The sequence below is a fragment of the Nycticebus coucang genome, chromosome 4 (assembly GCF_027406575.1).
Source record: "Nycticebus coucang isolate mNycCou1 chromosome 4, mNycCou1.pri, whole genome shotgun sequence".
Lineage (NCBI taxonomy): Eukaryota > Metazoa > Chordata > Mammalia > Primates > Lorisidae > Nycticebus > Nycticebus coucang.
This window is the reverse complement of record NC_069783.1, coordinates 41,905,359-41,928,719: the sequence shown is the minus strand read 5'-3', so window position 1 is coordinate 41,928,719 and position 23,361 is coordinate 41,905,359. Positions and strand designations below refer to the sequence as shown.

The following is a 23,361-nucleotide window of genomic DNA, read 5'->3' as shown; positions in this document are numbered from 1 at the left end:
TTATTTTTTTTTTTTTTGTAGAGACAGTCTCACTTTATGGCCCTCGGTAGAGTGCTGTGGCCTCACACAGCTCACAGCAACCTCCAACTCCTGGGCTTAAGCGATTCTCTTGCCTCGGCCTCCCGAGTAGGTGGAACTATAGGCGCCCGCCACAATGCCCGGCAGTTTTTTTTTTGGTTGCAGTTTGGCCGGGGCCGGGTTTGAACCTGCCGCCTTCGGTATATGGGGCCGGCGCCCTACTCACTGAGCCACAGGCGCTGCCCTTTATGAAGATTTTTAAAAAGACATGTCCCTAAATTTATTTTTGCTTATTTATGTTTCTTTCCTTTCTACAGTAACATTGTGTTGAGATTTGTTTATGTTTAAAAATAACTCAGTAATCTTTTATATAATTTGAAAAAGAGAGTAAAATGGTTTTAAAGATTTTTAAAAGTTTATTTTTACTTGGAGTGTAATACTTTATCATTTCAAGAAATAGATTAATGCAAAAATTATTCTTTTCTACTGTTGTGGTTAAAGTATTAAGTGATTTTTTTTTTTTGGTACTAATTTTCTGTAAATTCTATAACTTTAGAAGATTGATAGCCTTTTCCTTTTTACTTAAAAAAATTTCTTTAAAATTTTTTAGGTAGTGTTTATACAGTGTATCAGCTGAGTCATGATATTGATGTTGGTCGTTTCCAAACACTAATGGAATGTTTTACCAGCACTTTTGAAGAAGTGAAAATTTTAGCATTTGATCTTCTAATGAAGTTACCAAAAACAGCTGTACAATTTCAGGTATTTGGATTTTTCCTCTGTAAATATAAATGTAGTGTGGGCTTGAAAACTTTCTATTTTAATAATAGATAAAGTAATCTGAGAATTATCCGGGATCTTTGTGTTTGCCTTCTTATGTTTTTGGACTATTTCAGTTATCATTAATACCTATTTACTATTTTGGGTTGGTGGGAAAGGAGAAAATAAAAGAAAAAAAGGCTGAAATCAGTGAGCTTTGCTTTTTTTTTAAAATTGGTGTGATAAAAAGGGAGGAGTAGGAGGCTGTAAGTTTTGTTGTTTACAAGATTATTGGTAGATTTCAGTTAATTGTGGTCTCCCCAGTTCCCTTGGGCATGTAATATTTGATCAAAGCATATCACTTACAGTAATTTGTGTTTTTTGCGATAATCTCTCTGCTTTGTAGAATCGGAAGCAGAGTGTAAATGAGGTAGAGAACATGTTTCTGGTTTTCCAACCACCAATAGCTAAACTGAGACTGAAACTCAGAGTACTTGAGGTTGACAACAGTCTCTACCCCATCACCAAGCCCCCACTTTCTTCTTGACACATTGCTCTTCCCAGCTTGGGGTTGGAATCAAAGATGGGCTTGGGAGTGAAGGCACAGCATGGGGGTGCGTCTATAGGGGAACTCTGACCCCAGGCTCTCAGTTTGGCTCTTGAGGCTTCTTCTGGGGTTGTTGAGTCACCAGCAGAGTACTGGCTCTGAAGCTCAGCTTTGGCTTTCTGCTGGAGCTCTGTAAAGGCCAAGGGTAGCTGCTGCAGCTGAGCCATGGTCTGGGGTCTGGCTGTTAGGCTCTATTTAGGGCATGACATCTTGTAGGTGTGGTGGGATTCTATGGGAGCATATACTAGAGAGCAGTGTCTGTTTCTTCGGCTTCTAGATGGCTTTGTAGATCTCAAAGCACCTCTTCTGACTCTGGCCCACATTGGGAGTTGCTCTCTGTCATCCACGTGTGCCTCTGGCCTTTCTGCTTGGTAAACAGAAGGTTCTTTGGTACCCAGGCTGCTAATTTTTATACCATATAAAGTTTTTACAGAGGAGACTTTCTCTTCCTTTATCTACCTTCCCCCAACTTATCATTCGTCCCATATAGCTGTGGTGTTTCTTACTAATACTTACTAAAGTTTCAGGGACTTACTGCAATTAAAAAAATGGCTTAAATGCTTAATTGGTTCTTTTTTTTTTTTTGGTAGAGACAGAGTCTTACTTTATCGCCCTTGGTAGAGTGCCATGGCATCACACAGCTCACAGCAACCTCCAACTCCTGGGCTGAAGCGATTCTCTTGCCTCAGCCTCCTGAGTAACTGGGACTACAGGTGCCCGCCCCAACGCCCAGCTATTTTTTGGTTTGCAGTTCAGCCGGGGCCGGGTTTGAACCCGCCACCCTCGGTATATGGGGCCGGCACCTTACCGACTGAGCCACTTTCTAATATTTGTAGATTTGGAGTTTTGATCACTACTTTAAAATTGTTTAGGTGACAGAAAATGAAACATATCAAATGGCCAAGAATTTAAATTGAAATAAACTGATATTTCTGTCAGTATATTTGATATCTACTATTTCAGAATCATAAAACATCATTACATATTAGTAGACATATAGTCAGCTTCAAAATTAAATTTATAATGTTTTCTTCTATTAGAAAGGTATGGAATAATCTTAGTAGAATGAGAATATTATTACTATTCTTTTTTTTTGAGACAGAGCCTCAAGCTGTCACCCTGGTAGAGTGTTGTGGCGTCATAGCTCACAGCAACCTCCAACTCCTGGGCTTAAGCAATTCTCTTACCTCAGCCTCCCAAGTAGCTGGGACTACAGGAGCCCGCCACAATGCCTGGCTATTTTTTGGTTATAGTTGTGATTGTTATTTGGCAGGCCCAGGCTGGATTTGAACCTGCCAGCTCTGGTACATGTAGCTGGTGCCTTAGCCACTTGAGCTATAGGCACCGAGCCAAAATGAGAATATTATCGAGCAAACAAACCCCAATGTCTAGGGTAGTGAATGTGCATCTGATCAGCTGTTAAGTTGGCAGTAGGATTCATGTACGTCTTCTGTTGTCAGCTTAGTGTATTTTCTTGACTATTACAGTGAACTGTCTCCTTTAGGACAGGCTATGTGAGTGGATGTTTATATGAGCTATAGGTGTGGGAGTTCTGATGTAGAATTTCTGAGGCTGATCTTATTACTTTGTTTTCCACATATATACATGTGAATTTTTATCAGGATCAGCCTCCTAATGGATTTGTATTTTCCTCCAGTGACCTAGCTATATGGAAGGGGACAGTGGGGAGGAAAGGTAGGAGTATGATGCCCAGGTGAAATGTTAGCCTGAGAGACCAGAGAACTCTGATCTGTACAGAAAATAAAGATGGGCCGTTTGTTGTCAACATAAAATTTCTGTAGGAAAAAGTACACTTTTGCTGGAAAAAAGGCACTTTAAAGATTTATCAATGTTGAATTTCCCATTTGAAATTATTTTCAAGGCCTTTATCTTTGTACTGATTAATAATCGTTAATTAACACAATAAAAACTAACCTATATTCAAATTGAAAGGAGGTTAATGTTCATATTGAGTTATAGTTATATGGCAGACTGTGTTTTAAATTATTTATTATAGGCTGGGGCAGTGGCTTAGCCCTTTGAGAGGCCAGGGCAGGAGGCTTGCTTGAGGCCGGAGTTTGAAAAAAGTCTGAGCAACATAGTGATCCCTCATCTCTATGAAAAGTATAAAAATAATCTGGGCATGGTGATGCATCTTGTAGTTCCAGCTACTTGAGAGGCTAAGACAAGAGGATCACTTGAGCCCTGGAGTTTGAGGTTGCAGTGACCTCAATGTAGTACGATGATGCTACAGCGAGACCATGTCTCAAAAAAAAACAAAACAGAAGCCACAAAAAAAATTCAAAACCCCCCCAAATCCTGCAATACATTTATTATTTCTTTAAATTAATTATTCAGTGACTGAGTCTGTGTTTTATTCTAGGATTCAGAAAAACTGCAAGGCTTATTCCAGGCAGCACTGGCGCTTAGCACAAGCACCAAACCATATGACTGTGTAACAGCTTCCTACCTGCTGAACTTTTTAATCTGGCAGAATGCTTTGCCGTCATCCCTGTCTGCTCACGTAAAGCAGCAAGTTGCATGTGGTAATGGAGATAAGTCTGCTGTGGTGGAGAGGAACACATTAATTGGTTTGTATTGAGTAAATGACCTTTTGCTTTTATTTATCAAAACCATTATCTTACTCTCTCACTATTCATTTGGCTAGACTATATAATGGTTAAACATTTACTTTGTGGTTTTTAAATTTAAGAATTTAACAGCATGTAAGAGCACCCATGAGTTCTTTTTATGAAAATGAATAATTTACTCAACTATAAAACTTACTTCTAAATAGAGGATTCATGTTTAATTAAGTAGAAATACAAATGTACTTAATAAAGCTCTTTTAAAAAGAGAACAATCTCATTTTCTACCAAATGTATACTTATGTTTTCTATAGAAATTTTACTGTATCTATAGATAGATAGGTTTTCTTCCTTCTTTCTATATAGAACAGAGTTTCTTTGTCTGTTGGGATGTTTGTTTTAATTGACTATCACACCCCTGCCTTTTATTCTTCCCATATAGCCAGTTACAAAACCTAGGATCTCAGATGGTTTAGATCTAGTTAGTTTCCTTTTCCTTTTTTTTGAGACAGAGTTTCACTTTGTTGCCCTGGGTTGAGTGCCACGGTGTCACAGCTCACAGCAATCTCGGTGTCACAGCTCACAGCAATCTCAAACTCCTGGGCTCAAGCAATTCACTTGTCTCAGCCTCCCGAGTAGCTGGGACTATAGGCACCTGCCACAGTGCCTGGCTGTTTTAGAAATGGGGTCTCACTCTTGCTCAGGCTGGTCTTGAACTTGTGAGTTCAAGCAATCCACCTGCCTTGGCTTCCAGAGTGCTAAGATTACAGGCTTGAGCCACTGTGTCTGTCCTAGATCAGTTCAATAGATAATTCTTGGGTACTCAGGTACTTAATTTTGTGCTAGTAAATCTTCATTTCAGAATTACACTGGAAACAAGGACAGATAAGGATTTTTATAGGATAAAAGAGAGGCCACACATACAAAGAGAGTTGAAAATGATTCTTTCCATTGATGGTAGAAGAAACCATGAACAAGAACCAGTAATGGGAGTATAGTAGAAGGCTATGAGTAGTTCTGGTGGGAATGCATCCATAGATCTGGGGATAGCGGGGTGACAGTATGGAGGATGACACTTACCTACTGGAATTACCTCAGGGATAGATTCAAAAGGAGAGGCTATTAAGATGATAGGAAGAGAAAGGATCATAACTGAGGTGAACTGGGGAGTGCATGTATCACAAAAGGCTTTCGATTTAAGGCATTTTAGAACTTTAGGAAATATTTCAAACATACAAAGAATATTTAAATATATAAGGCTTAAATAGTAGTAATATAAAACTTAACAAGTTTAGTTCACAAGCTATGTGATAACACTCATATTTTTTTTTTCTTTGTTTTTGAGACAGAATTTCACTATGTTGCCCTCGGTAGAGTGCTCTAGTGTTACTGCGCACACCAACCTCAAACTCTTGGGCTTAAGCGATTCTCTTGCCTCAGCCTCCCAAGTCACTTGTAGCTGGGACTACAGGTGCCTGCCACAATGCCCGGCAATTTTTTTTTTTGTTGTTGTTGCAGTTGTTGTTTAGCAGGTCCCGGCCAGGTTTGAACTTGCCAGCCCTAGGGTATGTGGCCGGTGCTCTAACCACCACCACAGGTGCCGAGCCATAACACTCATCTTAAGTAGCACAAAATCACTCATATCTTTGATGCCCCTCTTTTATCCTACACATACTCTCACTGTATTTTATATTAATCTGTCATTTGGTTTTTCTTTATAGTTTTATCACCTGTGTATATACCATTAAACAATATACAGTAGTACCTCTGTAAGTTGATCATCCAAGGGACTGTAACAAACTGGTCAACATATGGAGGTGGTCAGCATAAGGAACTAGGGCTAATGTACTGATATATACATGTAGTGCACGTCCAGTCTATGAAAATTAGGTCAACTTAAGGAGATGGTCAATGTAGCGAGGTCTACTATATTATGTAGTTTTACATGATTTTGAATTTTATGTTAGTAGTACTTACTGTTTGTGCTATACAGATTTACCACAATTTATTAATTCATTCACCTGTTGATGGACTTTTTAATGTAAACACTCTTATATAGAGAACATCTAAAATCCAAAATACTCCGAAATCTGAAACTTTTGAGTGCCAACATGATACTCAGAGGAAATGCTCATTAGAGCATTTGGATTTTATATTTTCGCATTTGGGATGTTCAAGTGGTAAGAAAAGATAATGCAAATATTCCAGAATCTAAAAAATCTGAAATTGAAATATTTCTGGTTCCATGCATTTTAGATAAGGGATACTCACCTGTATGTATGTATCTTCTAATGCCTGTGTCTAAGAGTTTATGGTAAAGAAAAAAGTGGGATAACGTGGTCATAAAGTATGTTTATGTTCAACTTCATGGGATGATGCCTAATCGGTTTTCAGATTACACACCCACCAACAAATTATGAAAGTAGTGTTGCACCACAGATTTAAAAAATTTAAAGAATATAAAATGGTATTTCATTGTGATTTCATCTTGCATTTTTCTGATTATCTATGTAATTTTTTCTCATATGCGTTTACTTTTTCCTTTTCATGAAATGCTTGTTGATGTTCTTTGTTCGGTTTTCTGTAGGGTTGTTTATCTTTTTCTTATTGATTTTTAGGAGTTTTTTATGTGTTTTGAATGTTAATAATTTATTATTTATACATAAATCTAAAATTTAAAATATATCCCTCTACTGAGAGGTAATAGGAGACCACTGTTTTACTGGGATAACTGGATATCTTCATTCAAAAGAATGAAATTGGATTGTCTATCTTATGCCATCTACAAAAGTTAGCTCAAAATAGATCAAAGACTCAAATATAAGAGCTAAAACTTTAAAACTTTTAAAAGAAAACATGGGATTAGTCTTCATGATCTTGGGTCAAGCAGTAATTCTTAGTTATGGCTTCCTAAGCATAAGCAACAACAAATACAAGGTATTAGATCAGTCAGACTTTATGAAAATTTAAAACTTTTGTACATCAAAGGATGTCATCAAGAAAGTGAAAAGTCAGTCTGCAAAATGGGATATTTGAATGGGATATTTGCATGTTCTATATCTGGTAAGGGACTTGTATCTAGAATGTATAAAGAACTTTTACAACTCACTAATGAAAGGACATAACCAAATTAAAAAATGGACAAAGAATGTGACTAGACATTTCTTCCGAGAAAATATACAGGTGAACAATAAGCATATGAAAGGACACCTGACATCATCAGCCTTTATGGAAATGCAAATAGAAATCACAAAGAGGAAGCACTTCACACCCAGTAGGATGGCTGTAAATAAAAAAAGTAGTTAATAAGTGTTCATGAGGATGTGGAAATGTGAACTGATGTTCATTGCTGCTGGGATCGTAAAATGGTATATGTGCTTTGGAAAATAGTCTGGTAGTTCCTCAGAAGGTGAAACATAAGAGTTACTGCATGATCCTGCGGTTCTACTCTTAGGCATTGTGTTAGCTTGGGCTGCTATAGCAAAATGCCATAGACTGAGTGGCTTAAACACAGATACTTACTTCTCATAGTTCTGGAGACTGGGAATTCTAAAATCAAGGTGCTGGCAGATTCAGTCTGGTTAGAGGCCCTCTTCCTAGCTCTGAGACAGCCACTTTCTTATAGATGCTCTCACAGCAGAGAGCACACGCAAACCTTGGACTCTTTTCTTAGAAAGGGCACTAATCCCACCATGGGGTTCTAACCTGATGACCTCATCTAAACTTACTTAACTTCTAAAGTTTCTATCTCCAAATATCATCACATTGAGGGTAAGGGCTTCAACATACCAATATTGTGGGGGTGGGGGCACACACATGCAGTCCATAATAAGTATATATCCAAGAGAAATGAAAACGTGAGTCCTTACAAAAACTTGACCAAGAAAGTTTATGCAGCATCATTTGTAACAGCCCCCAAATGGAAACACATGTGCATCCATAGATGAATGGATAAATAAAATGATACATCATTTGTGGTATATCCGTTTAGCAGACTATAATTGATTCTTAAGGAGTAATGAAATGTTGACATATGCTGCAGTGTGGATGAACTTTGAAAATCTTATGCTAAGTGAAAGAAGCCAGTCCCTAGAGAACACGTGTTGTATGATTTCATTTATATAATACGTCCAGAATTGGCAATCAATAGAGACTGAAAATAGAGTAGTGGTTGCCTATGGGTGGGGAAGAGTGCAGGTATGGCAAAGGGAGTGATTGGTAATAGGAAAGAGTTTTTTGGTGGGGCAGATGAAAATGTTCTAAAATCGACTGGTAATGGTTGCACATACCTGTGATTATAATAAAAACCATTGAATAAATTAAAAACCACGTTAAATGTATGAATTATGTCACAATAAAGCTGTTATTTAAAAAGACTATCCACTATCCATAGGCCTGGGGTTTGATATGTCAGCTAGAGAAAGGAATGATTCAGAGTGAATGCTGTAATGGATCCAGGCAGTTAGAGAAAGATAGTTAAGCCTCAACTAGAAATGGGTGACAGGCTGAACAACCTTGAAAGATCTCTTTTTGATGCAGAATCTGTAGTATAAAGTTCATTTGAGTTGGGTGTTTTCATGGAACAGTTGTGTTTATGAAGAAGCACAATGATGAATGTTTCTAAACTGGCATGATTTTGGTTTTCTGTTGACTTTTTCTAGCTATCAAATGCTTGACGGAAAATCTTGAAGAAGAAATATCTCAGGCTGAAAATTCTCTGCTTCAGGCAGCAGCATCATTTCCAATGTATGGGCGAGTCCACTGTATAGCAGGAGCTTTGCAGAAGTTATCTCTAAAGTAAGTTATGTCCACAGCTATCTCTTGTCTCAGAAACATATTCATTTTGGAACTTTAACCTCTTACTCGATTGTGCCCTGGGAAAGGAATGTAGCCTATGACATTAGATTACTTCTATATCAACAGTGGTCAAGCTGAAACTCAATCAAGAACTCAAAACTAGGCCAGGTGCAATGGCTCATACTTATAAACCTAGCACTTTGGGAGGTTGAGGTGGGAGGATGAGCTACATGGCAAGACCCTTGTCTTTCTCTCTCTTTTTTTTTTTTTGAGACAGTTTCTTTTTGTTACCCTCGGTAGAGTGCCATGGCGTCAACAGCTCACAGCAGCCTCAAATTCTTGGGCTTAAGTGATTCTGTCTCAGCCTCTCAAGTAGCTCGGACTACAGGCGCCCACCATAATGCCTGGCTATTTTTTGTTGGTAGTTGTCATTGTTGTTGAGCTGGCCTGGTTCAAACCCAGCCTCAGTGTATGTGGCACCATAACCACTGTGCTGCGAGCACTAAGCCCCTTGTCTCTCAAAAAAAAAATCAACTGGATGTGGTGGTGTGTGCTTACAGTCTCAGCTACTTGGGAGGCTGAGGCAGGAAGATTGCTTAAGATTGCAATCTTAAGTTGTCACTGCACTGTAGCCCAGGCAACAGAGCAAGACTCTTGTCTGAAAACAACAGCAACATCAACAATATCTCATTTATAATAGCTGCAAAAATCTAGGAATAAATTTAACCAAAGAAATAAAAGATCTTTCTAGGGAGAACCACAAATCGCTGGTGAAAAATTGTAGATGACACAAATGAATAGAAAAACATCCCATGCTCATGGATCAATATTGTTAAAATGACTATATTGTCCAAAGCAATCTACAGATTCGGTGCAATTCCTATCAAAATGTGAAAATATCATTTTTCACAGAATTAGAAAAAACAATTTTAAGACTCATACAGAACCAAAAAAGGACCCAAATACCCAAAGCAATCCTAAGCAAAAAGAATAAAATGGAGGCATCCTATTACCTGACTCCAAATTTTACTGTAAGACTGTAGTAACCGAAATATCACATAAAAGTAGGTATGTAAGTAGACCATTAGAGAATCCAGAAACAAAACCACATACCTATAACCAACGGTTCGACAGAGCAGACAAAAACATACACTGGGAAAAGGACACACGGTTCTACAAATGGTGCTGGGGAAATATGATAGCCTCATGCAGAAGAATGAAAACTGGATCCCTACTTCTCAAGATGGATTAAAGACTTAGGTGTAAGTGAAACCATAAAAATCCTAGAAGAAAATCTAGCTCTTTTAGACATTGACCTAGGCAGAGGATTTATGACTAACACCTTCAAAGCAAATGCAATAAAAACAAAAATAGAGAAATGGAACTTGATTAAACTAAAAAGCTTCGTCACAACAAAAGAAATAACAGTAAATAGACAACCCACAGAGTGACAGAAAATAATTGTAAACTATGTATCTGACAAAGGACTAGTATATCTAGACTCTACAAGGAACTCAGTAAGAAGAAAAACCAACCACATTAAAAAGTGGGCAAGGGCAATGCCTGTGGCTCAAAGGAGTAGGGCGCCGGCCCCATATGCGGGAGGTGGCAGGTTCACACCCAGCCCTGGCCAAAAACTGCACAAAAATAAAGTAAAATAAAGCAAAACCGTCTTAAAAAAAAAAAAAAAGTGGGCAAATGGGGGTGGTCCCATATGCCGGAGGTGGTGGGTTCAAGTCCAGCCCTGGCCAAAAACCACACAAAAAATAAATAAATAAAAATAAAAAGTGGGCAAATGGCACAAACAGGTGTTTTTAAAAGAAGATATATAAGTGGCCAATAAGCATGTGAAAAATGCTCAACATCACTAATCAGAGAAATATAAATTAAACCACAATGAGATACCATCTTACTCCAGTTAGAATGGCCATATTAAAGAGTCTGAACCAGTAGATGTTGGTGTTGATGCAGTAAAAAAGGAGCACTTAAACACTGTTGGTCAGAATACAAATCACTACAACTTCTGTGGAGATCAGTATGGTGATTTCTCAAAGGAGTAAAAGTAAACCTACCATTTGATCTTGCAAACCCCCTATGGGGTATCTACCTAGAGGGAAAAAAATTACTACATCAAAAATACACCTGCACTTGTGTATTTATCACAGCACAAATCATAATCTCAAGGAGTTTGAATCAACCTATGTGCCCGTTAGCTGATGAATGGCTAAAAAAAATGTGTTTTGTATGTATACTATAGAGTACTACTCAGCAATGAGAAAAATGGAAGTCTTTTTGCAGCAGTTTGGATGAAACTGGAAAGCTATTATCCTAACTTTAGTAATCCAGGAACAGGAAAATTATGCATGTTCTCACTGATAAGTAGAAGCTAGTTATGGCTACACAAGGGCACAGAGTGGTGTGATAGATATTGGAGACTTGAAGGTGGTGGGGAGAAGGTTAGGTATGAAAAATTAACTATAAGCTACAATAAATTTCCCCAATATCCTTGTTGCAGCAGTCTGCAGTTGGTGAGTGAGTGGAGACCTATGGTCGAGAAGCTCCTTTTGATGTGCTATAGACTTTCTGCTGTGGTGTCGCCAGTCATTCAGAGCTCATCCCCTGAAGGCCTCATCCCAATGGACACTGATACAGGTCAGCAAACAAGGGTAGAGTGCTGAGGTTTGATTATTATATTTTTCTCTCCTTTTTCCCCCAGTCATTTTTTTGGTAGGTATTAAAGCTGAATTGAGGAGAAATGAAGAAATTATTACTGATATTTATGGCATTTCTGCCTTTTTCATAATCTATCTGTTAAATAGTGTCCCCCCCAGACCCCCAAAGCAGGTACTTCCTCCCGCAGGGTAAATTGAGTTTTATAATACTATTCAGCTTGACTATTCCAAAGCCAGTGTTTGTCTTAAATCAAATACTTCTGGTCCCAAGCATTTCAGATAATGAATATTCAACCTGTATTAACATGGAGTGTTCCTTTGAACACAGAAAATCATGAAATAAATTTAGAATTGGTGTTGAAATAAAGTTTGTAAGTGCATTTTGGAACACAAGAAGCTTATATTAAAAACACATGGGGTGTGTCATAAACATACACTGTTAGAAAACAATTAAATACCTTGAGCCAATAATAAAAGTAACATGGAATTGTGTGTTTTATACAGAAAAGGTTAGGTTTTGTGTTTTACTAAAAATAGTAAAAAGTAATTCAATCTTCTTGAATTAGAAGATTGGCAATGGTTCATGATACTAAGAATTATTTATTAAAAAGCAGAATTATTTGTTTAGACTGATGTTAGTCTAAATACCAAATTTTGATGCTTTAATTTTTCTACTTAAATAGTGAATGAGAGTAAGGAATATGCAGTCTTCTAGCTAATGTTTGAATCATACAATTACTAGTGTATTCTGGATGAGAAATCATTTTTTCTTTCTTTCTTTTCTTTTTTTTTTTAAGACAGAGGTTTTGCTCTGTTACCCTGACTGGAGTGCAGTGAGTGGTGTCATCATCATAGCTCACTGCAACCTCCAACTCCTGGGCTCATGTGATTCTCCTGCCTTAGCCTCCTGAATAGGCAGGCTACAGATGCATGCCACCATGCCTGGCTAATTTTTTCTGTTTTTAGTAGAGATGGGGGAGGGAGGGCGCTGTCTTGCTCTTGGTCAGGCTGGTCTCAAGGCGTGAGTCACTGCACCTGGGCCAAGAAATCTTTACAATTTCTGTCATCTATTGTGTGTAGATCCAAAGCATGCTAACGTTGTGTTTGGTATTAAGGAGTTTTAAAATATCAGTTGGTCTCAAAACTTGTCTTTGGCTCACAGACTTTCCTTAAATCTGCATCTCTTTTTGCCTCTGGTTGCCATCATGTTTCTTGCTTCTTTTCCATGTTCTCTGCTGTATATTCTGAATTTTTTTTGAAATAGCCTCTCTTGAAAGCAATAAAATGAATAGATAGTATTCCTAAAATTTTATTCTTTCATCTTTTCTCTTTTTTTCTTGGTGTTTGCATAGTTCTTTTTGGGTCAGCATTATTTTTTTCAAAGCTGCTGAAAAGTGCCTTTGGCAAAATTTTAGGGAAGCAATCATGGTAGTAATTTGAATCTTTGTATTTCTCATAGTACTTAAAATATAACCATAAATAGTAGGTGTGCAGTAGATACCTGTTCTTTGATTTTTTTAATTGATTTCAGATTATTCCTTGTTAATTTTTAAAAATGGGAGCCTGGCTAACTCCTTATTACCTAGCCATCCATTCATTCCTTCCAACCGTGTTACTAAACCCCTGCCATGAGCCAGTTTCTGTTATGGGCACTGGCAGTTCAGTGCCTGTGTTGCATTCTTGGCACTTTATCCTCTAATCCAATAAGTGCTTACAGAATAAAAGTGATGTTTATTATAATACTAGGGCTGTAAATCATACTTAGAAAGCAGTAGAAGAGCTTGGTGTGATGGCATGCACCTGTTGTCCCAGCTACTGGGGAGGCCGAGGTGGAAGGATCATTTGAGCCCAGAGTTTGGGTCCAGGCTGGATGCCATTTCTAAAAACAGCAAGCAAGCAGTATATTACATAGTGCATTCTGAAGCTAAATATGGATTTTTAAAATATTCCTGTGCTATAAAAGGTTATATCTGTTATTGATGAAGGTTTTTTGAGTCTCTTTACCATTTTATCTTTAAACCTTAATATCTCATAGGTAGAGAAAGAAACTCTTAAAAACAAAATTTATTGAAATGTATTGTACTTTTTTGACATGATTCAGTATCATATTTGAGATTCTTAGCACTAAGGAAAGCAGCATAAATGACATGGCTGCCTTTATCCTGTGGACAGTTTCACTTTTTTTTTTTTTGGGGGGGATTATATCTTTGGTCTAAAGATATACCATATATTACAGGCATCCTCAAACTGCGGCCTGCGGGCCACATGAAGCGGTGCGAATTGTATTTGTTCCTGTTTTGTTTTTTATTTCAAAATAAGATATGTGCAGTATGCATAGGAATTTGTTCATAGTTTTTTTTTAAACTATAGTCCAGCCCTCCAACGGTCTGAGGGACAGTGAATTGGCCCCCTGTTGAAAAAGTTTCGTTGTATGTAATAAAGATATATTACATACAGTCTTTAAAATCTAAAATTATATCATATGTTACAATCTCTACAATCTTTAGTCTAAAGATTGCCATATATTTTACAATCTAAAATTATACTATATATTACAATCTCTACAATCTTTAGTCTAAAGATTGCCATATATTACAAGTATACTTAAGCATCATAAAGGCCTCTATAAGTGATTTTCTGCCCTGTGAGTCCCCTTTAATAGAGCTGATGATTAAGTATTGAAAATTACAGAATTTTAGAGAGCAAATAACCCCAAGGGAAATAAATACGGCTGTGATGTGGAATTGGTATTTCATGTACTCTCATTTCTTTCCCTTAGAATCAACAAGCCGTTTACACATGATTCTGAATGAGATTCAGCCACGTGATACTAATGATTACTTCAGCCAAGCTAAAATGTTGAAAGAATGTGATAGCTTTGATCCAGAGGCCTTGAATTTCGGTGTGTCAAAAATTGATGTTTCCGCAGAAATCAAAGGTAACATTTATATAAAAATTGATATTATAATCAGTGTTAAGTAACATGAAAAGAATGCCTGCCTTATCTAGTAAATTAGAGGTTATATATCTGGGCAGAACATGTCTAGAAAATAAGTTTTTTTTTTTTTTTTTTAAATTTGGTTTTGGGAATAATTTGGTTTTAGAAATGAATTTCTAAGTTTTTTTTTTTAAACCAGAGAAACTTGGGTGCTGTGGCTCATGCTTATAATCCTAGTGCTCTGGGAGGCCAAGGCAGGAGAGGCCCAGAGTTCATGGCTGCAGTGAGCTATGACCGTGCCCCTGCTCCAGCCAGTGTAGGATATAATGTGGTATAATAAATATCCTTTGACTACTAAAACCTGTCTTGACAGCCCAGGTGATAGAGGAGCAGTGATACATGATAAACCTGGGTTTGGGCAGCTATCAGTTCCTTCCAACAGTAGAATTCATTGTCTGCTGTGGGAGTTCTTGAAGTCAAGCAGCCCTTTAAAGGAAACAAACCTTATTACTTGGTAAAATGAGAGCTACTTTATTGTACCAAGCTTCTAGGATTTGAGTTCTTATAGTTAGTTTTATCATTAGTTGTTGAATTTTCTGTAATGCTGTAAAAAGTCATCAGAAGCACTAATTTCTTAGTGATCTATTACATATTCTACATTCTCCACTAGATGGGGATATTGTCTTGGGAAAAAGTCTATGTGCTTTTGTTTTTTAGATAAAATAAAATAACGTGTATTGTAATAGTTTGGAAGTAAATATGAATTAAAAACAAATTAAAATATTCCTCTATTTCCTCCCCAATTCCATGTCTTCTCTCTTCAACGTACAGTACTTTTTATACCTATTCTGTATATTTATGTACATTTGCCCTTTTAGTTTAGTGGGTTTTTTTTAAATACAAAGGGGATTATACCATAAATATCATTTTGTTGACTTGCTTTTCAGTGTAATAGTTTGTTTTAGATTTAAAAAAAAACCCCTGTACTAAAATACTCCTAAAACTGGAATAAGAGAGTAAGTAAAGGTAATTCTATCTTTTTTTGTTTTGTTTTGTTTTGTTACAGTTTTTTGGCTGGGGCTGGGTTCGAACCTGCCACCTCTGGCATATGGGGCTGGCGCCCTACTCCTTTGAGCCACAGGCGCCGCCCTGGGTAATTATATCGTAATGTAATTATATCTTAATGGCCATGAAATTTAAAGATAATTGGAAAGAATATTTGGTTTCCGTTGATTTTAAAAGTTCTGTACTACTTCTTTGCTGATATAACTGCCATCTTTGCCAAAAATATATTTGTTACAGTTATCTATATAACATGTTATGGATAACAGGCAGAGTTTGTCTCTAATTTTCAAAGATTAGACTTAAATTTTGAAACAAAATTGTGTTTTATTTTTAAATTTATTTAGAAAAAATAAATTAAAAAACTTAACATGATTCCTCCTCATACATAGCACATGCTTGACAAATGTTAGCTTTTTTCTTTTGAATAAATATAACATATGACAAATTGGCTTGTTCAAGCAGATTATTTTGGGAAAATTATGAATAAGCTTGTTCTAAGAAACCTGGGATATGAGTAATCAAGAGTGTCTAATGTTGTAACAGTTTTTTTTTTTTTTAAGGTAAAGAAGGAAAAACATGTGATGTAACTGCTCAGATGGTGCTGGTATGTTGTTGGAGAAGTATGAAGGAAGTTGCTTTACTTTTAGGCACACTGTGCCAGCTCCTACCCATGCGTTCTGTGCCAGAAGCTTCTGATGGATTATTAACAGTGGAGCAGGTAATGTAGATGTTTATTCCACCAGGTATAATTTTTAGTTAAGGCATAAATCACAGGCTTTCATTTATTAACCCAACTTAAAAAAAAGGTTTAAATTTTTCTTGAATAAAATACTACAAATGCCAACTGAAGAAAGTGTAAGGTAATTTATTTAGAGTGTTAGACCTTGCAATACATTTCAAAACTGTGGCAGTTTTGGAAATGTTTTTATTTTTCTAAGGTATAAGAATAATTGTGGATTTACCTTTTCACTGTGGTATTACATTAACTTTTAATTTTCCATTTAACATATATAAACTTAAATTTTAGCTGAACTTCTATTTAGTAAAACTCCACAAATCTCTTACATTTTACAAAGGAAAAGAAGTAACATATTGGTTGATTATGGATCTCATGTTTCCCACTATATCGATAATAAAGTTGTAGTCACTTTGGTTTTTTTGGCTGGCTTTTATTGTAAGACCACAAAGTTAGTTCACCATCTGGGACTGTTCAAGTGACTTGAGTGCAGTGTTTACAAGAAATTAGCTTACCACAAGCATTTCAATTTGGAAATATTTTAGATTTATTAGATTTCTGTTTTTAATTGATTCCTTCTTCCTTTCCATATGGTTTTAACAAATCCATTCCTCACCATTTTCCAGCAAAGATATATAACATGTACTTTCATTTTTAACCTTTTTTTAATTAAAGATAACTTTTTCCCTAAGGTGTTGCAATATTCAAGAACAAAACAAATATTGTAGTATGCCAATGCTAATTATTTCTGTAATAACCACATGACTAGTTCCATGGAAATAATGCTAATTTTTTTTTCTCACACTCTGTGGCTCATGTGCGTGCATCTGGTTAACAGCTGGGCTTATGATGTTGCAAGTCTCTGAAATGAAGAAAGGCAGGGGCGAACAGTGCAGTTCAGGCTTCATCATGTTCCTTATTCTCTTCCAAATCAAATAGGCGTCAGTGTCCTAGAGTTACTTGCAGTCATTGCTGGTCACTGCCCATAGTGCCAATGCCAACATCTTTGCTGAGGAATCCAGCTATGATTAATGATTACTTCACTGATATTCACCATCTTGCTAAGAAGTAAACATGTGCTAAGGTCCTTTGACTTCTCAATTTCTCTTTCCAAGGGCAAGCTAAAACATTTAGTTTTTTTGGTTTGTTGGATAATGTTTAAAAAACAAAGGGAGCATATTTTGCTTTTATTATAATTGAGAAAGATCTAATACCTTCCTGTGAAAATCACTTTGTCTGATGCCTTTTTAAACACCAAAATCTTATGAATTTAATTTATGTGGGATGACCATGTTAAAATAGGGAATTAATATTAGATAAGAGATATTTGTAAAACAAACAACAATTATAAAAAGACAGGCTCTTCATACACATCAACCAAAGAATTCTTCCAGTGACTAGTTGGATGTAAAATAGAATCCTCTGGACATTTCCCTGGTTACAAAAAATTAAAGAAAGAATCCTGACCATTTTCTCTATGAAACATTAGTTTCCATTCTAATGAGGTCCAGTCATTTTTCCATGTTGCCATTCATCTGGTAACCTCATATGCATAGATGTGAGAAGAAACTAATGGCTGAGGGATAAAGAGGATATGTGATTACGGTGTCCTGACATTGAAACCTTGCTCTCTATGGAAAATCTTTAGATAGTGACTAAAGAAATGCCACGGTTTAGTGGCATTTATTCAATGAAAACCTAAAGTCATCAAGAAATGAGTGTTATTAACTGGATGTGGTGGCTCACGCTTGTAATCTTAGCATTCTGGGAGGCCGAGGTGGGTGGATTGCATGAACTCACAGGTTCCAGACCAGACTGAGCCAGAGTGAGACCCCAACTCTTTAAAAAAAAAAAAAAAAATAGCCGAATGTTGTGGCAGGCACCTGTAGTCCCTCCCAGCTACTTGGGAGGCTGAGGCAAGAGAATCGCTTGAGCCCAAGAGTTTGAGGTTGCTGTTAGCTGTGACACCAGGGCATTCAACTGAGGGTGACGCTGTCTCAATAAATAAATAAATAAATAAAAAACAGAAAAGAAAAGAATGAGTGTTATCTAAATTACTAGAGTATTCCTTCTTTTAAAACATAAAATTTTGTTCCATGGAATTCGTTTAAAAACTAACAATAATTAAATGTAATTAAGTATGCTTAAAACTTTAAGAGTTAAAAATAAAAATGACAGGACTGTAATTTACATTTGAATCGTTGGGCCACACCTGAGATGTATTCTTCCTTCCAAGGGCATAGTTGCCCTGGCAAAGCTAAGTCTGCTGTGCCTTGTGGCAAAAGTATGTTTTTAAGAATATTAGGTGAACATGACCACTACAGGCTTGGAGACACACAGGCAGTGAAATGTTATAGGCAGAATATTGCCCTAGTGATGTGGGAGAGCGTGGAACTTGGAATTCTTATTCCCCAAAATAACTGATATCTACTTTTCTCTCAATGGATGAAGAAAGCTATTTCATATAGCTTAAAATAATTTGAAATTTGGTGGTTTGAATGTAGAAGATAGAATGTAATTTTGTGGCCCAGATCCTTGAATAGTATCCTGATTTTGTAGCCCTTTGTAGCGGTGGCCACTTAAATCCTGCATATGTGAGCATAGTTTATTACAGATAGTGAGTATAGTTTGGGGATTTTTATTGTTATATGAGAAGAACTGGTGCTCCTTTGTAATTCTGAGTTTTCTGTGCTGTGTTCTCAAGTTGTTAGAGCTGGAAGGATCTCTATGATGTTATCCAGCTCCCTTGGATAAGAGGAAGCTGAAGCCCTTGACTATTAACCTGGTTTGCCCAAGATCACATAGGTAGCTTATGGCAGCTCTTGGATAGGTACCTAGTTCTTCTCCTTCTGAGCCTGTGTTCTGACATGGTACAGTGCTGCCTTTGTTTTGAAATGTTCATGTAATTTTTCTGTAAATTAAATTTTCCCTATTTCGAATACTCAAGCAAATTTTTGTAAGCAACAGGATAGTAAGACTTGCTACTGAACTTTTTAGCACATGATTCATTGCCCTAGATTACTTCTTGTGAAGCAGTGTTCTCCCACCAGTTTCTCCAAGAGGAAAATGTGTTCATTCAGAGGCATGTCTGACTTTGCTCCTGTACTATGATCACATAATAAAAGGTTCTTTCACAATGTCCCTGTACAAGAGGCAGAGATAAAACCAGCTTTGAGGGATGTAAGTGGAGACCCTTCAAGAGTGAGCCACGCATACAGCCTTATCTTACAACTTCCTGACGAGGTGGGGTGTGTTGAAGTTTCAAGTTTGATGTTTTGCTGATTTGTGCTTTTGCTGCTTAACCTTTTTTTGGTCCTTTTTTCATGGGATATCTGATACCCAGTGCCCACTGATTTTTTTAAAACAACTTCCTCTACCTGGAGTTCTGTGTCAACTTATACATTTTCCCCAACATGCCTAAAGAAAACTTCTAGGTGTATTTTTCATACCTGCTTTCTCCCTTCTAGTAATTATTGCCACAGAAATCACACGAGTAAAAATAATTGCCAACTATTAGAAATTTGCTATTTCTTAAATCTGTTTCTTTGGATTCTGTTGTAACTTTCATGATGTTCAGGATTCACTGTGTTGACACATTCTCTCAGTGTCTTTTGTTACAATTTTAGATTTTTCTGGTCTACAGAAAATAGACTACAAATGGGCTGCACATTTATTTATTTATTTATTTTTTGAGACAGAGCCTCAAGCTGTTGCCCTGGGTAGAGTGCTGTAGTGTCACAGCTCACAACTCCTGGGCTTAAGCGATTCTCTTGCCTCAGTCTCCCAAGTAAGCTGGGACTATAGGCGCCCGCCACAATGCCCGGCTATTTTTTGGTTGTAGTTGTCATTGTTGTTTAGCAGGCCTGGGCTGGATTCAAACCCGCCAGCTCTGGTTTATGTGGCAGGCGCCTTAGCCGCTTGAGCTACAGCCGCCGAGCTGGGATGTACATTTATTAACATTGCTAAAGTTTCTTTTTTAGAAATTTTGAATAAGCACTGAATTGTACTGGGTGCAAGTTACCATTTTTAACTTTTGAAATGAAGTTGAGCATATAACCACTGTCATTTAGTCACCTGTTTATTGACTGCCTTACTATAAGGGTATGATGGGAATATAAAGGAGTTTATAATATGTAGTTCTCTTAACTTCAGAGGGCTTAGAGATATAACAGGGGGTATAAGACAAATTCATTTTAAAAAGCGGGACTAAATGCAGCAGTTAATACGGCTCATGGTGAAGAATTTTGCTAGAAAGCAAACAATAAACATTCTGGTAAAATGGTGTCTAAATACTAGAAAACTATTCCCTTTGTTGTTGTTATGTAGGATGATGATGTTTGTGCTTTGAAGAAATTCCAAATGTGTTAGTAAGTAATCACTATGGTGGATAATAGTGATGGTATTTTTTATTAAGTAAAATTACTTTACTGAAGTGTAAACTTTTGTAAAATACTCCATTTAACCGTAATGGAAGAAGAAGTGTCTGTATCTTAAAGTCAGAATTTAAATTAAGGCTTAGAACTTAAGTCTCACTACTTTATAGCAGTGGTCCCCAAACTTTATTGGCACTAGGGACTGCTTTCACCAGGGAGGTAGGCGGGATGGTTTTAGGATGATTGAAGCACATTACATTTATTGTGCACTTTATTTATAATTAATTATTTCTAATTATTACATTGTAATATGTAAGGAAATAATTATATAGTCCACCATAATGACGAATCAGTAGGAGCCCTGAGCTTGTTTTTCTGCAATTAGATAGTCCCATCTGGGGGGGATGGGAGACAGTGACACCCTAAGTGTGTTGCTACTATAAAGCCTGCTACCAGATGCAGCTTAATTGTTATTTGCCACTCACTGATAGGGTTTTGATATGAGTCTGCAAGCAATTTATTTATTATGTATGGTCTCTGTGCAGTCAGATTTCTTCTGCTAATGATAACCTATGTGTGCAGCTGCCCCCCAGACTAGCATCACTCTCAGCTTCACCTCAGATCCTCAGCATTAGATTCTCATATGAAGTGCGCACTCTAGATCCCTTTCATGCACAGGTTACAGTAGGGTGTAGGGTTTGTGCTCCTACGAGAATCTAATGCCACTGCTGGTCTGACAGGAGCAGAGCTCAGGTGGAGCGATGGGAAGCAGCTGGAAGTACAGATGAAACTTTGCTTGCTTGCCTGCCGTTCACCTCCTGCTATGTGGCCTGGTTCCTAACAGGCTATGTACTGGTACCAGTCTGCAGCCCCTGGGTTGGGGACCTCAGCTTTACAGTGCAAAATAAAATGGACATTTACTGATTGCTACTCTGCCAGGTATTCTGCTAAACACTTAAATGTATAATCTCATTTGTTTCTCACAGTAATCTTGTGAAGTACTTTCTAGTTTTAGCCCCAGTTTGTAGTTGAAGGAACTGTGCTGTTTAATTAGCTTGCACTAATAACATATTTTGTAAATTTACCTTATATAGGTAAAAGGTGAATTAAAGTTATTTATATTCATCTTTTGTAGGTTTCACACTCTGAATGCACATTTAGCTTTCCTAAGTAGACTGTTGGTGAATCATAGATACCTGGACACATGGCATGTAGTTGTCCTCTTGTGTAGAAATTTACACCCTGTACATCCATAAACTTGTTAATTTTTCTATAAAGGTAGATTTATGAAAAGTTAGAAATAGGGTATACTTTTTTTTTTTTGAGACAGCCTCAATTTGTTGTCCTCAGGAGAGTGCCGTGGCATCACGGTTCACAGCAACCTCAAACTCTTGGGCTCAAGGGATTCTCTTGCCTTGACCGAGTAGCTGGGAGTACAGGTACACAACACAACACCTGGCTGTTGTGAGAGATGAGGTCTCGCTTTGGCTTAGGCTGATCTCTAACTTATAAGCTCTGGCAGTCCACCTGCCTTGGCCTCCCGGAGTGCTAGGATTAAAGGTGTGAGCCACCACACCTGGCTGCAGGTATACTTGTTTTAAAAAGAGTGACTAGAATTTAATTTTAAGAACAGAAATCAGTATCTTGATTTTGCATTTTTACCTTAATTTCTTTTAAAAATCTTGAGATGTATATTACTTATTATTTTGGAGGCATCACACTATCAGACTTCAAAATATAAGAAAGCTGAAGTAACCGAAACAGTATGGTACTGATAAAAACAGACACATAGACCAAGAGAATGGAATAGAGAACCCAGAAATTAACCCACATTTCTGTAGCCAACTGATTTTTGACAAAAACGCCAAGAATATTCACTGGGGAAAAGACCATCTCTTCAATAAATGGTGCTGGAAAAGCTAGGTATCCATATGCTGAAAAGTGAAACTAGGCCCCCATCTCCCATCCTATACAAAAATCAAATCAAAATACATAGATTGAAAACCTAAATGTAAGACTCCAAATCATAAAACTACTAGAAGAAAACATTGGGGAAATGCTTTGAGACATTGGTCTTGGAAAAGATTTTATGAATAAGACCTTAAAAGCATAGGCAAAAAAAGCAAAAATAAACAGTGGGGTTATATCAAACTAAAAAGCTTCTGTACCACAAGGAAAATAAGAGTGAATTGGAGAAAATATCTGACAGGGGATTAATATCTAGAATATACAAGGGACTCATACCTTAACAAAAACCTAAATAATTCAATTTAAAAAGTGGGCAAATGATCCTAAGAGATATTTCTCAAAAGAAGTGTTCAACAAATACTGCATATGAAAACTACTCATCACCAATCATTAAGGAAATGTAAATCACAACCACAATGAGGTATTAATCTCACACCACTTTGGCTATTATCAAAAAGAGGAAAAGTAACAAATACTGATAAGGAAATGGAGAGGAGGGAGCTCTTGTGTTCTGTTGGCAGATGTGTAAACCAATACAGCCACCATGGAGAATAGTATGGAGGTTTCTCAAAAAACTACAAATAAAAATACCATATGATCCAGCAGTCTCACTACTAGGCATTTATCCAGAGGAAAGGAAATCAGTATACTGAAGAGGCATCTGTATTACCATGTTTATTGCACCACTGTTCACAATAGCCAAGATACGGAGTCAGCCTCTGTGTCCAACAACAGATATGATAACGTATGCATCATGAAATACTGTTTTGCCGCAAAAGAGAATGGTCAGTCATGGCCACGGGGAAGGAATTGGAGAACATTATGCTAAGTGAAATGAGA

The 23,361-nt window shown here is 37.0% G+C and overlaps 1 protein-coding gene across 3 annotated transcripts in view; it reads left to right on the top strand.

Annotated features, from left to right (window-relative positions):
* The window catches only part of THADA (THADA armadillo repeat containing), a 372,355-nt gene that overhangs the window by 35,216 nt on the left and 313,778 nt on the right, over positions 1 to 23,361 (top strand). For 2 of the 3 annotated variants that reach the window (XM_053589885.1, XM_053589883.1), the window contains exons 16-21: positions 629 to 780; positions 3,768 to 3,975; positions 8,634 to 8,769; positions 11,285 to 11,421; positions 14,221 to 14,379; positions 16,005 to 16,162. In XM_053589885.1, coding sequence (XP_053445860.1) covers positions 629 to 780; positions 3,768 to 3,975; positions 8,634 to 8,769; positions 11,285 to 11,421; positions 14,221 to 14,379; positions 16,005 to 16,162 — 950 coding nt within the window. The remainder of the gene's footprint in view (positions 1 to 628; positions 781 to 3,767; positions 3,976 to 8,633; positions 8,770 to 11,284; positions 11,422 to 14,220; positions 14,380 to 16,004; positions 16,163 to 23,361) is intronic. The other variant, XM_053589884.1, reaches the window with a different exon arrangement.